The sequence below is a fragment of the Dicentrarchus labrax genome, unplaced genomic scaffold (genome assembly GCF_905237075.1).
Source record: "Dicentrarchus labrax unplaced genomic scaffold, dlabrax2021, whole genome shotgun sequence".
NCBI lineage: Eukaryota > Metazoa > Chordata > Actinopteri > Moronidae > Dicentrarchus > Dicentrarchus labrax.
Window position 1 is genome coordinate 4,555,466 of NW_026136719.1, and position 17,880 is coordinate 4,573,345.

The window sequence follows — 17,880 nt, forward strand, 5'->3', positions numbered from 1 at the left end:
ATCACAGTTATTATTCTCTTTAGAGGAGGAACAGATCTACAGTCAGCTCACATTAACAGGAGAACTTATACACAGCCAAACCTTCCTCTCCAACAGTAAGGAGATTATATATATATACATTATATATGTCTCTGTGTAATAATATCTGTGAGGAGAAAATGTTTGTCTATAAATTAAAGACAATAAAAGGAGGAATTGTTTGTTTCGACATTGTAGCTGCAAAGTGAAATAAATGTAAGGCTGAGCGAAAACAAGAAAAGAAGAAGATTGAACTCGAGTTTTAATCTAATTTATCTTTAAAGTTTTGTTACAGGTGGAAATAAATGTTCATTAATACCGAGTTCATTTATTTTTGTTTGTTTTGTTTTTATTTCCTGTTATTGACGTGACGGTTCGCACACGTCACGCCTACGTCAGGGGTCGAGGTTGAAAGTTGGCGGAGGAGGGCTCGTGCTCGGACGGTTCGCGGGAAACGTCTCAAAACAAAAGTCGGTTCACGCGAGCGTCACGCACTTCAAAGAGTTTGAACTTAATCTGATCCATACACACATTAAACCAATCGATCGGATCAATAACGCCGTATTCCCCTATAACTGACGTCAACGGCTATCGGCAGCGGGCACGAGCTGGTAACGTTAGCAGCTTACTTTATGTTAGCTCCTCAGGCTAACGTAGCACTGTAGCCGTTAGCTTAAGTTAGCTCCTCGGGCTAACGTAGCACTGTAGCCGTTAGCTTAAGTTAGCTCCTCGGGCTAACGTAGCACTGTAGCCGTTAGCTTAAGTTAGCTCCTCGGGCTAACGTAGCACTGTAGCCGTTAGCTTGAGTTAGCTCCTCGGGCTAACACAACACTGTAGCCATTAGCTTAAGTTAGCTCCTCAGGCTAACACAACACTGTAGCCGTTAGCTCCTCAGGCTAACGCAGCACTGTAGCCGTTAGCTTATGTTAGCTCCTCAGGCTAACGCAGCACTGTAGCCGTTAGCTTTTGTTAGCTCCTCAGGCTAACGCAGCACTGTAGCCGTTAGCTTATGTTAGCTCCTCAGGCTAACGCAGCACTGTAGCCGTTAGCTTTTGTTAGCTCCTCAGGCTAACAGCACTGTCAGTTGGCGCTGATCGGTTAGCATTAGCATTAGCACTTGTTCAGCGGCTCCACACGAGCTAACCGCGCTCTCCCGCAGTCTGTGGCGGCCGGTGCGGTAACGGTAGCGGCGGAGACCCGGAGCGAGGACCCGGAGCGAGGACCCGGAGCCAGGACCCGGTTTAACGGTGGTTAAGATGGCTGAGAGGCCAGAAGACCTGAACCTTCCCAACGCGGTGATCACCCGCATCATAAAGGAGGCGGTGAGTGTGAAACATTAATGGCGGAGACACTTTATCATTAAAAGAAGAATTAAACTGAACATCAAGAAATTATTTCTTATTAAAAAGAGTGACAATTAAAATAATACTACTAATTCTACAGGCTTCTTATTATTGAAAGTAGGTCTGCACGATATAACGTTAATAAATAAAACTACATTATTTTGACATATTGCAACTTTTATAAAGTCTAGTAACCAAAAAGTAAAATAATTTTTAAGAATATAAGTAAATAAAGTCGCTGTTAGTTTCAGTTACATCGTTGAGCCTTTAAAGCACATTTTACTGACGTGTAAAAGTCACAAAACTATTCAGTTTAAAATATAAATAAGCATGAAAGCAACTAAATTTAATGCTGATCGTCTTTTAAATGCTTTATTTTTTATAATAGTTTCACTAAACAATCAATTATTTTATTATTAATATGTTTTTGTGTATGCTTGTTTATAGTGGTTTGGTTTATTTTGTCCTAATATGCTTATAAATTACAAACATAATACATATTGGTGTGTTTTTATGTGGCATAATGTTTAATTTAAATGTTTTAGGAAGTGTAAAGCAAATAAAATCCAACACTACCTCATTAACCCACTCATATAGTATAATAAAGTACATTTTCCATTCAATATTCTCAGATTTACATTCAATATTTTTAATTAATAATTGATTAAACAGCAGGAATATCTTCAGTCTTTACTGTGTTCATCTCTGTGTGAGCACACTCACTTACACTGTTATATTGCTGTTTTCATAGTTATTTACTTAGATAGAACAGTTGGGTTCAAACAATCATATACAGTAAACCCCATTAATCTATAGTCTACTGTCAGTTACTGGTGCTCACGTAGAAATGTAAAACTTTCTTTATATCTGTAGAATAAAGTTGAATAAAGTGTTCAAAGTTTCCATAAAAGGAAAGAAATCCATAAAAGACAGTGACAGGGTGTTATTGTTATTGTCCTTTAATGTTAAGATCTTATTGTTTCTGAGTAAATCACTCAGTTTTTTTATTATTTCTCAGCCCGCCTGTGTTTTCTGATTAAAATGCTTCTTTTACTGCAGCTCTGAGATAAAACTCCTCCGCACCGTTTGTTTTCCTAACAGCTCCCAGACGGGGTGAACGTGTCGAAGGAAGCCCGGAGAGCCATATCCCAAGCTGCCAGTGTGTTTGTGTTGTATGCGACGTCGTGGTAAGAACAAAAAAAAACCCCACTTCAGTCGAGAGCTGATTCACGAAATTCAATCCGATTGAACACAAACGGCGTCTGAGTCGACTCATTATAACTTCACACAGCGTTTGAATTGTTTTATGATAACTCATTAAATTCTGTTTGTCTCGTTTCAGCGCGAACAACTTCGCCATGAAAGCGAAGCGGAAAACTCTGAACGCAGGAGACGTTTTGGCCGCGATGGAGGAAATGGAGTTTGAGCGTTTCCTGGAGCCTCTCAGAGAAGCTTTGGAGGGTCAGTGAATCTTTTCGAGCTCACAAGGACACAAAATAAAAGTTGATATAATTCCTCCTCAATCAGGGTTTAAATCATCATTAACATATTCGGTGTTTGTCGTCTTTACATCGGCCATGAACAGAAGAATAACAGGTCGAGATGTAAAATATAACTGCGGCTGTTTGTGTTCCTCAACAGTGTATAAGAAGGGCCAGAAGGGGAAGAAGGAGGTGTCGGAGCAGAAGCGCAAAGATAAAGAGAAGAAGAACGACTCCGAGAACGATAAGAGCAGAGAGGAGGAAGAGGAGGAGGAAGAGGAGCGCATGGAGGAGGAGCCCGAAGCTGAGAACGAGGCGGAGGCGGAGGAGGAGGAGGTGGACAACTGATGGGAGCTCTGGCGACCGACGGACGATGAAACCTCCCGAGGTTACCGCTGGCTGGACGTGATGTGTTCAAGTGACGCTCGTTCATCTCAGAGCCGCCGCGAATCGACACATCCAAGGTTTCTCAGTGCAGCGACGTTGTGATGAGCTGCCGTCTTCCATCAAATCGTAGCACAGAGAAAACACAATCGCTATTCATTTTGTATTTTTTCATCAGTTTTTGATACAACAGGATTTATTGACAGTAAATAATAATACGCAGTAGTTAGTGTTTGTCTGTCTGCCACCGGAGGGAGCGAGAACACAGGCTGTAGTTTGACCAGCCTCCACTCATTAAAAGGGCTTTTTGTTTTTGGGGAAATGTTCCAACAGTAGGACGCTTACTAAACACTTTATTATCCAACTGAAGTTCTTTAATGTTAAACTTTGTACAGTGTAAGATAGTCTGAGATCAGGGACTCGTTTATCAGAAGAATAAAAACAGAAACCAATCTGGACGGAAATTTGATGCTAGATTCTGGTACGACAACACAAACCTGGTGTGAAGTTAGGATCATGGATGTGCTTTTTCCTACACACACACACACACTCTCTGACTGAAACAAACACTGAGCTTGTAACAGCTAAAATGTGAGAAATACTGCGTTTGAAGTGTCGTCCTCAGATCAGTTTCACACCTAGAAGAAGACAGCGATGTCTGTGATGAACTGTTGGATCAACGTTACTTAAAACCCGGTGGAGAAAAGAGAAATAGCTGCACTCGTGTTTATTGGCCCTTTTGTTCTTTATGTTGGGTTTTTTGAACCATTTTTACTTTTGTAGAATTGTACATGACTGGTGGATATTTTCAATAAATATTTTGTATAAAAAGTTAAACTGAATCATGATTGATGTGAAACACTGAACTAACCCAGACTGCAGTGACACCAGTATCTGCTGGTGCTTTAATATCACATTACAGTTAAAATCAATTAACCTTTTTCTCAGCAGCCATTTTGACATGAACTAGTTGGGTAAACAGGCGTTAATGATACCAATTAATGTTCAACTCAGGTCCAACAGTTTAAAGACTGCTTCATTAAATGGAACTTTAACTTTACCAACTATTGGCTCCATCATTAGCAAAGATTCAGTTATTTTATGGTAGAAGTCCTTAAAATGACCCAATGTTATTTTAAATACATCAAGTTACAGTTACACCATTCTCAGTTTATCCCACATTAACTGTTTTTATCTTCAGTTCTGCTCCTGGAGACTACAAACTACAGTTCTCACTACCTGATCAGCTGTAGAGACTTATTCTGTAATCTTATAAAACATTAAGATAGTCGGCTGTTCTGAGAACTGCTCACATCCACACAGTCACTCATTAATGTTTGCAGTCTTTTAATGTTTGGATTTCAGTGTTTGTGTGAAACAAAAGGATGAACAGAAGGTTTAACACAAGAGGTTTAGTTTTTATGAACTTTTATTGATGTCCTCCGTTTACTCAGACGGACACTCAACCTTGCCGCTGTTGATGTCATCGATGACATCATGGGGAGGACGCCCATCGATGGTGCAGCCGACGGACTGAGCGGTTCCCAGGATCTCTTTGATGGTTCCTGAAATTAAAGAATATACAGATTTAGTTTAAACCGCTCTGAGGGGACGTAAAGTGATTAAAAACATTACTGCCAACACTTTAAAGTTTAAACTGATGTGGATCAATTTATTGGTTTATTGATAAATGTTCCAGACTTTACGGCACAGAGTTGTCCATTAGTTTGGGGCAGACCTGTTTCCTAAAGTTGGGTCAATCTGAGCCTCCACTGGATTATACTCAGTCACTAACAGACAGGCATAGTGGCGGGAGGCTGCGCGGTACACAGACCGTCAGTAAACCGGGTCGGTGTTTAGACTCTTACCGGAGAGCTCTCTGGCGATGGAGCGATGCCTCATGACGCGAGCGACGCCCACAATCTCATCGAAGGTCACGCTTCCGCTGTGCTTGACTGAAGATGTTAGAAAAATCAAGGTGAGATTCAGTAAATCCACTTCAACACTTGAAAAAAGATTGCTTCCACACAACATCACAGGCACTTACTGTTCTTGACCTTCTTCCTGTCACGAGGAGGCTCCTTCAGAGCCTTGATGATCAGAGCGGACGCAGAGGGAACGACCTCGACCTGGAAAACAAAGCTGAGGGTTTATATTCGCACCAGCTGGAGGGAGAGACTGCACAAGATTTAATCCTGAAGACGTTCAGTTCGTGACTGAACCCTGAAACCCAGACAGCTAGTGTAGAAACTCCATATTTTACCTTTAAAATCTTATTTATGAAAGCTTTTATTCACAGAAGCATCAGTCTTAGTCATAAAGCATGATAGTTAGCGTCACCCAGTTGCTCTGTGCTCACTAAGGCTGCACGATAAGGTAAAAACATTATGTGGGAATCATCATTTTATATCACAAAACAATTAAAATCATGTTGATGTGAAGCCTCTAGGTCTGTACCAATGTGGGTCACAAACAGTCCCATAGAGAGTCGCTGTGGTTGTAGGAAATACAGCATTAACACACGGCTGACTCTTCCTGACATTACACACCAGAGCTTTACTGCTTTAACTATTACAGATTATAGATTCAACTGTTCTCAACTGGCAGGGAGCAGAAATCATTTCAGTAAACAGACTTTAAATGTCATAGTGAGCAGATTATCGACAGACAGGTTTATGTAATCTGAGTGAGGAGCTAAAACAATTTAAATCTTCAAGGATTTTTTGTCATTTTAATCTATTTCCACATCTGGACAACTAGTCTCTATTTCCAGGTCTTTCAGGACGTAATAAAGGCAACAGATTGGTTCAGATTGTCGATGTTGAGCCCCTAACTTCAGACACATTACGTACCACTGCCTGTCTGTTCTGGATGGTCAGCTTCACGGTGATCCTCAGACCCTTCCAGTCACCGGTGGCCTTGGCAATGTCGTCACCAACTTTCTTGGGAGACTGGTGACAAAACAAAGACATGATGAGTAAATGAAGACAAAACAGACTTAAATGACTTCAGCCTGAAGCTGCGACTATTATTTACACTATAAATATAGTAATTACATTGTTAATCAGGATAACGTCACGTTGGGTTCTCAGTTTGTGTTCCAGACTTTACGGCACAGAGTTGTCCATTAGTTTGGGGCAGACCTGTTTCCTAAAGTTGGTTCAATCTGAGCCTCCACTGGATTATACTCAGTCACTAACAGACAGGCATAGTGGCGGGAGGCTGCGTTCAACACACACACACAAAGCTTCGTACTCACCAGACCCAGAGGTCCGATTTTGGGGGCGAGGGCGGAGGTGGCTCCAACCTCTCCTCCTGTGCACCTCATGTACACTGCGAGACAAAGACGACACACAACTCGATTTAAATGCTTCCCTGGATGCAGTTTCTTCACACGTACACGTTCACAGACACCCACTGACAGCTGAGCGTAAACAGGTTGTCAGACGCAGCTTCACAGCGCCGCCGGGACGTAAATAGAGACCGAACAGCGTTTTAGTTTAACACCTCAAAACATTAGGAATCATTCCAGGAAGAGGATGCAACATTTAAACACTGCAAAAGAAAACTCATTACATAATTAACACCTATAAAGTGCTTTATTATTCTGGACCAGAACAGTTTGTGTTTCACTGCTTTAAAGCTGTCGGACCTTCAGATTGACATTTAATATTCAACAGCTGTTCCAACCAAATCTAACTTATTTACATTCATTTAACTGTTAAGTTACTCTTCATATTTCCCCATTATCCTTTATGCTCACAACTATTTCTGTAGTTTTAAACCCCTAGAAACAACCTGCACACTCAGGAAACTGTTTCTGCTCCTCAGATATTTAAAGTGAAGACTGAAACTCTTTAAAATACAGATTTTAAATCCCAATAACTCAGTTTACAGCAGGGAGTCTGAATCCAGGTACATTTACCTGCTCTTGTCTACAGGAGGATATAAAGTTATTATATAAAATCATAAAGAGTTGTTTCAACTGATTTAAAGACATTAATAATAATAATAATAATAATAGTTTCTCTGCAGTTTAATTATCACTTATAGCAGCTTTAACAGGTTAATGTTAAATAAAGGCTAAATATAAGACTTTAAACCCATTATCAATAAAATGTAAGAACTAGTTTATGTCCATCGTGGCAACAAAAGGAACAATATAAAGGAAAATAATTAATAAAGTTAATTCTCATTAATTTAATTCAACTTAAGAACTATTCTTTTAAAATGTATGTCCTAATTTCATTTAATCCTTTAACCTTAAAGTATCAGAAACATAATTAAATAAAACAGTTATTAAAGTCTAAAATGTTCATATTAGTGTTAATGTGTAAATATTAGTAATATTCTAATAACTGATCAGAATAGTAGTAATCAATAATCTGTATCTGATCACTGCAGGACCCAACACCTACATACATTACATTAAACATTAACAGGATGTTAACATTAAAGGAAGAAGAGTTAATAAAATAAAGAGTTCAGAGTTTAAAACCAGTTTTACTTTAAATAAATTTAACCCTTCGCTAACGTTAGCCACCTAGCAGCTAACTAGCACTCGCTCCACGTGGACTCGGACACAGACATTCAATCCCTCATCAATACCGCCACAAATCAATCAAATCCCACCTGATTAAAACATTACAGCATGCAGAGGTTCAGATAAGCACATTTTCTGTCTTTCTTGGCGCGTTTTGTGTCCCGTTTTTACCGTTTAGTTCGCGCCGTTAGCGGGCCGGCGCAGAGCGACTCCATCTTGTCTGTGAACAAACTTCTCTTATTAGCCAGAGACAGTGACAACGTACCGACTTTAATCTCGCTGGGGTCGAATTTGGGAGGCATGTTGCTGCTGTATAGGCTGAGCTCAGCTTGGTGAGGGTGTCGGATGAACCCGGGCTCGGGACGACCGATTTACTGTTGCACCTTCACCGGTAACGGGAGAAAGAGAAGAGAGAGCGCGGCGGCCGCGGAGGGGTTTATATATAGCTGCACCAAGTCTCGCGAGAGGTTGTGATAACGTTCTTGTGACGTAGTGAGAGTGACGCGACTTTCAAATCAGTTTTTAACATTTAATTAAAGTTTTATTTGTTTTTATTTTATTTGTTTGTTTTTTTTACCTTAAAAGTTATTTTTATATTCTCTTTTGTTGTTGTTTGTGTATTTATTTATTATTGTTGATATGGGGTCATTATGATATTTTATTTTTTATTGTATTGACATATTTCTATAATGAATTGCAGTATTTATATATTTGAAAGTTGATCAATAAAAAAAAGTTTCTAATATTCACTGGAAAACAACATGGTTTCTCCCATTTAATTAATTAAACCCAACAAATAGAAAGTAAAGTACAAAATTGTGCATAATATTAATTACAATTAAACATCTATTCTTTGTCAGTTCACATCAAGAATCTGCATTTCTGCATTGTGTGGATATTTTGGACAGTCCTGTCTTTGAGGTTGAGGTGAGGGGCCTGTATTCAGATATTTTATTGAAGTAAAAATAATAAAAATAAAATAAAACAATATATATATATATATATATATATATATATATATATATTTATATTATATATATATATATATATATATATATATATATATATATATATATATATATATATATATATAGTATAGTATAAAAATACCTCAGGGTAAAATCCTTAATTTTACACAACCTACTTTTAAGTTTTAGTTTGTTATCTATCATCACTTCTAGAAATGTAATTTTTAGACCCTCAACATGTTTGTGTGTTTATTTGTCGCAAGAATATGAATTTAGAATAATAAAATACAAAAATAACAATAACAAAGGTAAAAGAAAACAGCAATAATCGCCCCAAAAAATACTGTAAAAAAAGGACTATTTTATCAGTCAAACCAACCATTTAATTAAAGTAAAAACCAGTGAAATCTCCAGTTTGCTGTTGTGTGCTGTGGCAGCAGGTTGAGGGTAGCGGACGCCGACAGACCCAAACTTATACACAAGGCCAGTGACAATGTCTCCCACCCACTCCACCGTGAGCTGCACAAACACAGGACTCCACCGAGATTAACCACAGAAACGCCACAAGAAGTCATTCCTGCCTGCGGCCATCAAACTCTTCGTCTCCTCCGTCAGAGCGTCTGACTCTGAGTCACTGTCATCAAACAAATGTTCTCTGGTTAATGTTCAGCATTCATCAGCATACTGTCTCAGCTATTATCACTCCAGAACCAGTTTCAACATTAATAAAATGTGTATTTGTTGCACGATTCCCAAGAATTATACATTTCTAATAATAAAACACAATAATAACAAGACTTTCATTTATTGATCCTCTGTAGAGGAAACTCACAGTTTTGAACAGCAGCAGAGAGTAAAGAAAATATAATAAAATACAACAACATTCAATAAAATAGAATTTAATAAGTGTGTTGTACGTTTAACTGTCTGAAATGTGATATTATTTTATAAGTTATACGTTACATAATTTTAGAAATGTATTAACTGTATTAAACTCGAATTTTATGTGAAAAAAAGGACATTTTCTTTAAAAAAGCAGTAATTTTATGATGATTTACAGTTACAGGTTATTTTACATTATACATGTAAAATAACATAAGATAGACTTCATTGATCTCACATCCACTCGCTACAGCAGCTCCAGATACAAACACAGGCAAGTAGTAGTTGTGCAAAAAGTCAATAAAATAGAACAAAATATGAGAAAAAACAACAAAATGTAATAAAAAAAATATAATATAAGTAACATAAAGCAGACTATTGTGAGTGTAACTGAGTATTTTTACTGTTGTATTAGTACTTTTACTTAAGTAAATTCTTTATTTTACACAACTGACCTTAAAATTTTAGTTTTTATATAATTTATGTGCATAGTTTATTATCTAATATCACTCTCAGAAATGTAATTTTTAGACCCTCTTTCAAATTCAACGCGTTGTTTGTGTATTTGTTGCAAGAATATAAATTTAGAATAATAAAAATACAATAATTACAATATGATAAGATAAAGATGCTCCTTTCTTAAGTTGGCACACGGGAATGTAGTGCAAAAAAGTCAATAAAATATAATAAAATAAGCGTATTTGTGTAACAGCCTTAAATATAATAATATTCTCTAACATGAGGCAGCTGTTTGTGAGAGATTTTGCTTTTGTTTAATGGACTTTGTGTCGATGGTGGAAAGTTATTTTCTGATGGTTCGTGAACCCGGAGGAGGTCAAAGTGCTGCATGTGGGAGCCGAGTGGATGAACATCCTCTGCAGCAGGACGGATAACGGAGCTGCATCCCGTCGGTACTTCAGGTGTTTGTCAGGTTTCCAGGCTGCTGCATCATCGTTGTTGTAAAAAAAAAAAAAAAAACAACCTTTTTTATTTCCTGTTTGGTTCCTGAAGGACTTTTTTTTATTTTTTTTTTATTTGACTCAGAGCTTCTCTACAGGAATAGAAACAGGACACAAGAGGGAGTAAGTGGGTGAGAAGCAGAGATCATCACTGTTGTGCTGTTTAATATGCATCATGAAAATCTGTGAGGATAGTCAGAAAATTCACAGCTCATATTATCAAAGGACAGATTTATCTGTGTTTTCAGAAAGTCCTCAACACTCAGAGGAAATGTCACATCTCAATAATCTTTTTTTTAATGAAACGTTATTATTGGTTTTTCAAGCTCTGGTGGTCAGAAAGTCTCTTTAAATCTTTATTCTTGTGATGAAAATAGATAAAAACAAGCAGAAAAACTGAATATTAAGTTTTAAATTCTGTTTATTGTTTCCAGAAAACTCTCAGCTCGTTTCCTTTAAGTTCAACGGGGATAAACTGAGGAAGAAGATAATAATAATAATAATGATAATAAACATGATTTACTGGAGCTAAATGTGGCAGCAGTTATTGATCTTCAGATTACAAATAACTGATAACAAATAACTGATATTTAACGTGTTTTATATGTGACTCTGACCCGGTCTTTAACATGTTAACATCAGTACAGTAATGTCACGTTACACCAACATGAGACATGAGGGAGTCCAGTTTCAGTTTCAGAGGAGACGACAGAGAGTGATGTAATTACATTTCCCTTCTCCTGTTTTTCTGTGTGTGTGTGTGTGTGTGTGTGTGTGTGTTACGCTCGTATTGCTATCTTTGTGAGGACCTGTTGCAGTTTCAAACCACCGTTGTGAGGACATTTTGGACAACTGACTTTTAAGTTTTAGTTTATTATCTATTATCACTCCCAGAAATGTATTTTTTAGACCCCCCCACAATTTCAACACAAGTTTGTGGTTTTATTTGTTGCAAGAATATGAATTTAGAATAATAAAATACAAACATAACAGTAATAAAAGGTAAAACACTGCTATAATAGAAACAATCAGGCTGTGCTGTTATTATTAGATTTTTCTGAGTTTAATGTGTATGTAAAATTACTCCACTACATGTGAAAGTCTTGTGTTCAATATCTAAACCAACTACAACACTCTGCTAACCCACTAACTTCTGAACAATGACTTTTAAAACTTTGGGCCGAGAGCTGGACCCAATAACCCTCTCAGTGCTCTGTTCACTGTGTGCTTCACCTCTTTCTCTGTATCCCAAAACAATGAGATTGCCTTCAGCTCTCTGCTGGCCAGAAGACTGATCCTGATAAAGTGGAAATCTCCTTCAGTCCCGCTGGAGTCGGGACGAAATTCACTTTCTAACGACATCTAACATTAGTGTTAGTGACAGGCAGCTTCTTTTAGCAACAAGTTCATCAGGTAACTCCATAAATCACCTCAAACTGTCCTCAAACTGTCCTCTGTCTGTCTCTGTGTTCACTGGGAGGCTGCTGAGCCCTGTTCAGTTGCTAACGATAATGGCAGCTACATTAGCAGTTAGTGGAGGACGTCAGAGGGAAAACCAGACAATATTCTCTCCATAAAATATGATCCAGTTTGATTTGATTCTGATGTAAAAATACAAAGTTTTTGTCATAAATTGTTAAACAGGGGAACAATATAACAGAGGATGTGATCTTAAAGAGTTAAAATGACATTTATCATTTCACCTGGACTTTAATTAAGATAAGATGCACTTTAATTGATCCCCATGATGGAAATAGTGTCTTAATCCATCCATATAACAGAAAGCCTAATCAAATAAATGTACTCTATAGTAAACTATGGTGAGTGATCAATGGAGTGATTTCAGACGCAGCCACAGATTTAAAGTGTCTTTAATTAAGACTGTATTGAGCTCTAAATGAAGTGAAGATTAAAGTTGCCTCATTGACTTCCTGCTCACAAACCCAATCAAGAACCAGGTGCTCAGGGTTTGTAACTATTGATAAACCTGCTTACTGATCAGCTCCACTGAGGGGGGCTGAAACCCAAAGACAATTTCTTCTGCTCCTCTTTTAAATCCAGTTAAAAGAGACAAGCAGCGTATTTAGCCTTGATTCCCTCCCCTCTCCTGACTATAGCCGGGCTCGAAAAACAAAAATCGATAGAGGAAATTGTGAAGCAGAGAAGTTGGAGGAGAGAACGAGCTGCTGCTGCTGCTGCTGCTGATGATTGAAAAACACGAAAGGAAAAGGTCAAGAAGAACGAAAAAGATGGAGGGGAGGAACTGTAAATCGAATCATTCCCCAGAGTTTAACAAATGAGCTGTCGAACTGAGTGTGTGTGAGCTCGATGGTTCAGCTTCAGGCTCACAGTGTGTTGATGCAAAAATAACAGCTTCACACACACACACACACACACACACACACACACACACACACACACACTGCAGCCTCCACTACTGAACACTGACGAGGATCTATTGGCAGACAAGTTAAATAATATTCACAGGTATGTTTTTAATAGTGTAAAATCACCTGAATATAAGAACCGTTGTGTTTCTGTTAGCGGATCTTCCCAAAATCTACGTTTCTCTACGGAATCTACGGATTATTTGTGCGCTTTGTGGTCGCCACAGTTTCTCCTTTGTGTGTGTGTGTGTGTGTGGGAGTCGCAGGGTGAAGCGAAGGGAGCTGCAATCTGTAACTACGTCGCTAGATGCCATTAAACCCTCCACGCTGGACCTTTAAATGTATATTTATCTCACAGCTTTGAACACAAAACAGTAACATATGAAGCGTTATACAGTAAATTGTAATATAATGCTTCATATTTTTAACGTTCTTTATTATTATTCACATTTCTTTAATGCAACTGTATCACAACCAGTCAGTAAAGTATTTCTGAAAACAAACTGTGGTCAATCTGAGGTATTGATTAATGGGAGCTGAAGATTAAACAGGATGCACTATGAGAACCTACAACAATATACACATACAGTGAGGCAGAAAGCAGAACCAGACATGAGAACATGTAAACACTTTACCCCTCTCTGCTCTGTTGATCTGTTTGTTTGTTCTCTGTGTTGACGGATGGTTAAACTCTCTGTTGACTCTCTCAGCTGCTCGTTCGGGTAGAAAATGGCAACAGGACGTCGCTGCCAACTCGATGAAAACAAAAACTGTGTTCACTCTGCAGTAAGATCCTTCCCTCCACAGTGCTTTAAAGATATTTAAACCTCTCGTTTATTTTCTGCAGGGAGAAGAGAGAAATCTGGTAGTTAGAGGAAGAAAAATACACATTTAAAGAAGATTTCAGGAGTCAGGTTTGGAGCACGTGAGCCGAGCCAAAGGCCCGACTTTCGCTTTACCTGGACTCAACCCAGTCGCTGTCTGCATGCTTCTGCTTTTGTTTCTCTTTACTTTACAAACACTTTACTATCACATAATGCTCAAACATTCACATCTACATCACTGATGTTACTGACTGACTCACTTTACTTCTGGAACTGAAACAGTCACTAATTACCTGTCAAAAAAATGTTAAGGTAACATAACTTGAATACTTTACGTTACTTTTGGATTACCTCAACACCTAAAATGCAAATAAAAACAGGTTTAAAGAAATATTAATAAGTAATGATTGATTAGTTTATTCTATAAGACAACAGAACAATTTAACACTTTGAAAATAAGATGGAGACGGAAAAGAGAGGAAGAACTGATGTATTTTAAAATTGGAATCCTGCTAAATAATTCCTATTTTATCCTAATAACATGTAATCCATTACTCCCCAAGCCTGCACATTAGGGCTGTGCAATATAAACAGAATCTCATATCCCTATAAAGGTTGTTTCATATCCAGATAAGTTATTTCCTAAAATCCATCTCAAAGGAGAGGGAAACAAAATAAGAGAAACAGGGGATTAGATTAGCAATTATTAACAATGACAGTGGAACCAAAACTAATAAAAACAATCCAAAGTGGATTTCAGTGAAATGAAGGTCGACTGATACCATCAACAGACTTGTTTCTTTATGTCGTCCATAAATCACTCAACTTTATTCCACTCCTCGTTCTGCACCAGGCGGATTCGACGCCACAGTCTGAGGAGGATTACATCTTTAAAGAAAAGAGATTAAGACTTTTGAGAGATTATTGTCGCTCCTGGTTTGTTGACATTTCCCAGATATTACATAACTATAAGTCAGTGAGGAGAAGCTTTATGAGATATCAGGACTTGTTTCTCGTACAGTTGCAGCGGGTGGCATTAAATACAATAAATATGTGTCTCAGCTTTCCTTCATTTCCAATTTATATAATCCCAACACTGTTTATGGAGCCCAGTATGTAGAAATATTCAAATACACTAAAATAACACAGTTATGCTAAAATCCTTTGATCCTTTGAAAATGACAAAAATTTGCCCAAACGTGCAAGCGTTATTTTACCTCCTTCTCAACGTGCAAATTTTTACTTTTCATCTCATAATTTTGACTTTACATGAAAATTTTTTTAGTATCAAGGCTAAGTTTTCATCTTATTTTATATTAGTAGAGCATGGTTGGTGCATTAGGTCATCTAGTTTTATATAATACAGCTCTGAAAGAGGGAGGGATATATATATCTTTTTGTGTACAGATTAAACAAATAAGATACGATGTGTTAATGAGTGAACGTACTTACAGGCTAGCTGTTTCCCCCTGCTTCCAGTCTTTATGCTAAGCTAAGCTAATTGACATGAAAGTGGTATTAATCGACTCATTTGACTCAAAAAGTGGAAAAAAACAAATAATTCTAGTTCCTAAAATGTCAAACTGTTCCTGTAAGGAGTCTTGATGTTAAAATGAGTATAATTCTGTCCTTGTTCTCTGAGCTGCTCCGTTTATCTCCGACAGCTCTGGGAGATTTCAGATCGCCGCTGCCCCAGAAGATCACCTTTATCCCATCATACATCTCTTCCACAGAGATAACGCCGCTGTCCACTTTACTGACATCTACTGAACGAGGCTGTCGCTGTTTGTGGGCTGAAGGTTGAAGCTCTGCACATTCCTGGTGGATTATTGTATAACCTGAATGTTATGGAGATTAAAGATAAAATAACTGCTGCCAAGATTAAGTGAAAACAAAAGTCTGAAAATGTGAAGAAGAAAAGCTGTAAAAAATGACTACTTTAATAAAAGAAGTTAACATAAGTTCATTAATTCTCATTTGCATTAATTAAACTCTAAAATTAAAATGTTGTATAGCTTAATTTTTAATTATTTAAATTTATTAATCATAATAACCCCAATTATGCATCCAAATAATTCTTAATGATCCCTCAGAGTGTAAAGATTTGATGTTTGTCACATAAGAAAAACACAAATCAATTAAATATAAATAGTTTATAAAAAGTTTATTCCAGACGTTCTCAGTCTGCCGGTGGGGTCACCAGATTACGAGAAATTAGTTTCCTTCTTTTAATTAAATTTACTCAGTTACTGAAATTAAACCATGTGAAGTTTAGAGGGGAAACGTCTCTTTGGTGGATCTGTTAATAAACTCCAGACTCGACATGTGAACGTGACAAAGAGCCACAACTCTGCGTAATCGTGAAGGAGACCGACTGCGCCTGCGTGGGTCAGTGGTTCCCAGCGGCCACCAGGGGTCGTCAAAGCTTCACACGGGGTCGCAAGGCCTTCTTAATTATAAGGGCTGCAAAAAAAACCATACACAGTTGATTTATATCTCAGCATTTATTTCATTTATGTGAAGAAAACTAAATGAAAAAGTTTAAATGATTAAATTATCACAACAGCCTCGTCCTGCTTTAGAAAAGTACATAATTAAAGGAACCAGAGAGGAAATAGAAGAAAACACAGAATTTGTCAGAAAAGACACCTATTAAGTTTATTATTATGTATGATTGTTAAAATATAAATAAAATACATAATACAGACAGAAAATTGTATAAAAGTTCCTCTCTGATCAATATTCGAAGGAAATAATCTGCTTGAAATTACTTGTTTTACACAAACTTAGTTACTGCAGTTATTGTGTTTAATATTTGGGTTCATGGAATAGTTTATCATTTACTTTGTATAATTATTGTTAATAATTGAATATAATGTGAAATATCCATAAAACTTTGTCTCACTTTGTCAGTTTACTGAATGATAGAAAACCTTAAAGGAAAACTTGAAAATGCATTTTATTTCCTAAACTTTTATATGTTTTTATGTAAAATCCTAATCTGAAAAGTAACTTGTCAGATAAATGTAGTGGAGTATAAGTAGAGTATTTCCCAGTATAAGTATATAGTGTAATATAGGCTGCTCCCTGAAGGTGGATCATGTTTCCATCTTTACACAGGATGCTCTTCCTGACACAACCCTCTGCTCTTTATAGAGACTCGGGACTGGCAGGAATAAACACCGGCTCGGGCTTCCCCAGTGACCGAGGAACAAATATAACATGGGAATACTGAAGTACCAACACTGTAAAACCTTTTAATAACACATATTAAGAAAGGAAGGAAGTCAACATAAAGTAATCCTAACTGGAGTCACTCATTCACATTAATTAAACTTTGTTCCACTGACTGATTTTCTTTAAGTTGACTTTACATAATTGTAATAAAATGTAAGCTTTATGCTCTATAGCTCAGGATTTTATCATTTTTGTTTTCATAAGCCCAAATATGCATCCGAATAATTCTTAATGATCCCTAAAGTGTAAAGATTTGATGTTTGTCACATAAAAAAAAAAACAACATTTTGATAATCAATTAATTATAAATACGTCAGTTGTTTAATGTAATAATTTGCTTCAGTGGAAGAAAACTGAGAAAATTCAACTTAACATTTGTATAAAAAAGATGCATTTAAGTGACTTTATTGAGATAAATTCACATTCATTTTAAATAAGTTTGGAGAAATGCTGCATATGAGTCTAACTTCATACTAACTTAAATAAATTAGTTGCTTCGACTCAGATTTCATGCTTAAATTGTTTGAGTTAAATGGTTTAAGGTTGTTTCCTCAAACAGTTAAACAAGAGCTACATTGAAGCTGCAGACTTTGTCCCAAGTCGGGATGTTTAAGACGCCGTTGATCCAAAATCGGTGGAGCGGCCCGTAAGCTGAGTCGGGGGGGCTGAGAGCTTGTCAATAACTGCAAGAGGACACCTGTGCTGGCCTACATAATCTGATTCCTTTCTGAGGGTTTCCTCCATCGACGCATTGGACTTCCTCTCGTCCTTCATTCCATTATGAGAAACAGGAGACAGACAGAAAACAAAGCCTGAATGCTTAATGAAGCTCGCATCAACATGCCGTATTAATG

The 17,880-nt window shown here is 37.3% G+C and overlaps 2 protein-coding genes, 1 long non-coding RNA gene and 2 other non-coding genes across 7 annotated transcripts; 1 reads left to right on the plus strand and 4 right to left on the minus strand.

Annotated features, from left to right (window-relative positions):
* Positions 1-421: 421 nt before the first annotated feature.
* pole3 (polymerase (DNA directed), epsilon 3 (p17 subunit)) lies at positions 422-4,063 on the plus strand. Of its 2 annotated transcripts, XM_051378471.1 has the most exons (5): positions 422-629; positions 1,178-1,340; positions 2,463-2,548; positions 2,704-2,822; positions 3,003-4,063. In XM_051378471.1, the coding sequence occupies exons 2-5, from the start codon at positions 1,275-1,277 to the stop codon at positions 3,188-3,190; spliced, it is 459 nt and encodes a 152-aa protein (XP_051234431.1). In that variant the 5' UTR covers positions 422-629; positions 1,178-1,274; the 3' UTR covers positions 3,191-4,063. The 2 variants fall into 2 exon arrangements, with proteins under 2 accessions (XP_051234431.1, XP_051234430.1); XM_051378470.1 differs by having other exon boundaries at positions 422-1,340.
* Positions 4,064-4,637: 574 nt separating this feature from the next.
* rpl12 (ribosomal protein L12) lies at positions 4,638-8,201 on the minus strand. The gene is made up of 6 exons (XM_051378468.1): positions 8,035-8,201; positions 6,486-6,559; positions 6,079-6,177; positions 5,274-5,355; positions 5,095-5,181; positions 4,638-4,791 (listed from the first exon to the last, which is right to left on the minus strand). Exons 1-6 carry the CDS (start codon positions 8,069-8,071, stop codon positions 4,673-4,675), a joined length of 498 nt encoding a protein of 165 aa, XP_051234428.1. The 5' UTR covers positions 8,072-8,201; the 3' UTR covers positions 4,638-4,672.
* LOC127352331 (small nucleolar RNA SNORA65) lies at positions 4,915-5,040 on the minus strand. The gene has a single exon (XR_007881074.1). It is a non-coding gene; the product is annotated as a small nucleolar RNA SNORA65 (small nucleolar RNA).
* Positions 6,320-6,445, minus strand: LOC127352332 (small nucleolar RNA SNORA65). The gene has a single exon (XR_007881075.1). It is a non-coding gene; the product is annotated as a small nucleolar RNA SNORA65 (small nucleolar RNA).
* A 1,436-nt stretch (positions 8,202-9,637) lies between the features above and the next one.
* On the minus strand, positions 9,638-15,442 carry LOC127351184 (uncharacterized). Of its 2 annotated transcripts, XR_007880807.1 has the most exons (4): positions 15,242-15,442; positions 14,616-14,677; positions 13,601-13,806; positions 9,638-10,559 (listed from the first exon to the last, which is right to left on the minus strand). It is a non-coding gene; the product is annotated as an uncharacterized LOC127351184 (long non-coding RNA). The 2 variants fall into 2 exon arrangements; XR_007880806.1 differs by having other exon boundaries at positions 13,601-14,677.
* Positions 15,443-17,880: the final 2,438 nt, after the last annotated feature.

Bases quoted from the DNA above. Each gene is read 5' to 3' on its own strand.
- pole3 (XM_051378470.1), top strand. From the start codon at position 1,275: ATGGCTGAGAGGCCAGAAGACCTGAACCTTCCCAACGCGGTGATCACC. The intron at 1,341-2,462 runs GTGAGTGTGAAA...TTTTCCTAACAG, and splicing joins CCCGCATCATAAAGGAGGCG to CTCCCAGACGGGGTGAACGT. The intron at 2,549-2,703 runs GTAAGAACAAAA...GTCTCGTTTCAG, and splicing joins GTGTTGTATGCGACGTCGTG to CGCGAACAACTTCGCCATGA.
- rpl12 (XM_051378468.1), bottom strand. From the start codon at position 8,071: ATGCCTCCCAAATTCGACCCCAGCGAGATTAAAGTCG. The intron at 5,182-5,273 runs GTAAGTGCCTGT...TAACATCTTCAG, and splicing joins CAGGAAGAAGGTCAAGAACA to TCAAGCACAGCGGAAGCGTG. The intron at 4,792-5,094 runs GTAAGAGTCTAA...CTTTAATTTCAG, and splicing joins CATCGCCAGAGAGCTCTCCG to GAACCATCAAAGAGATCCTG.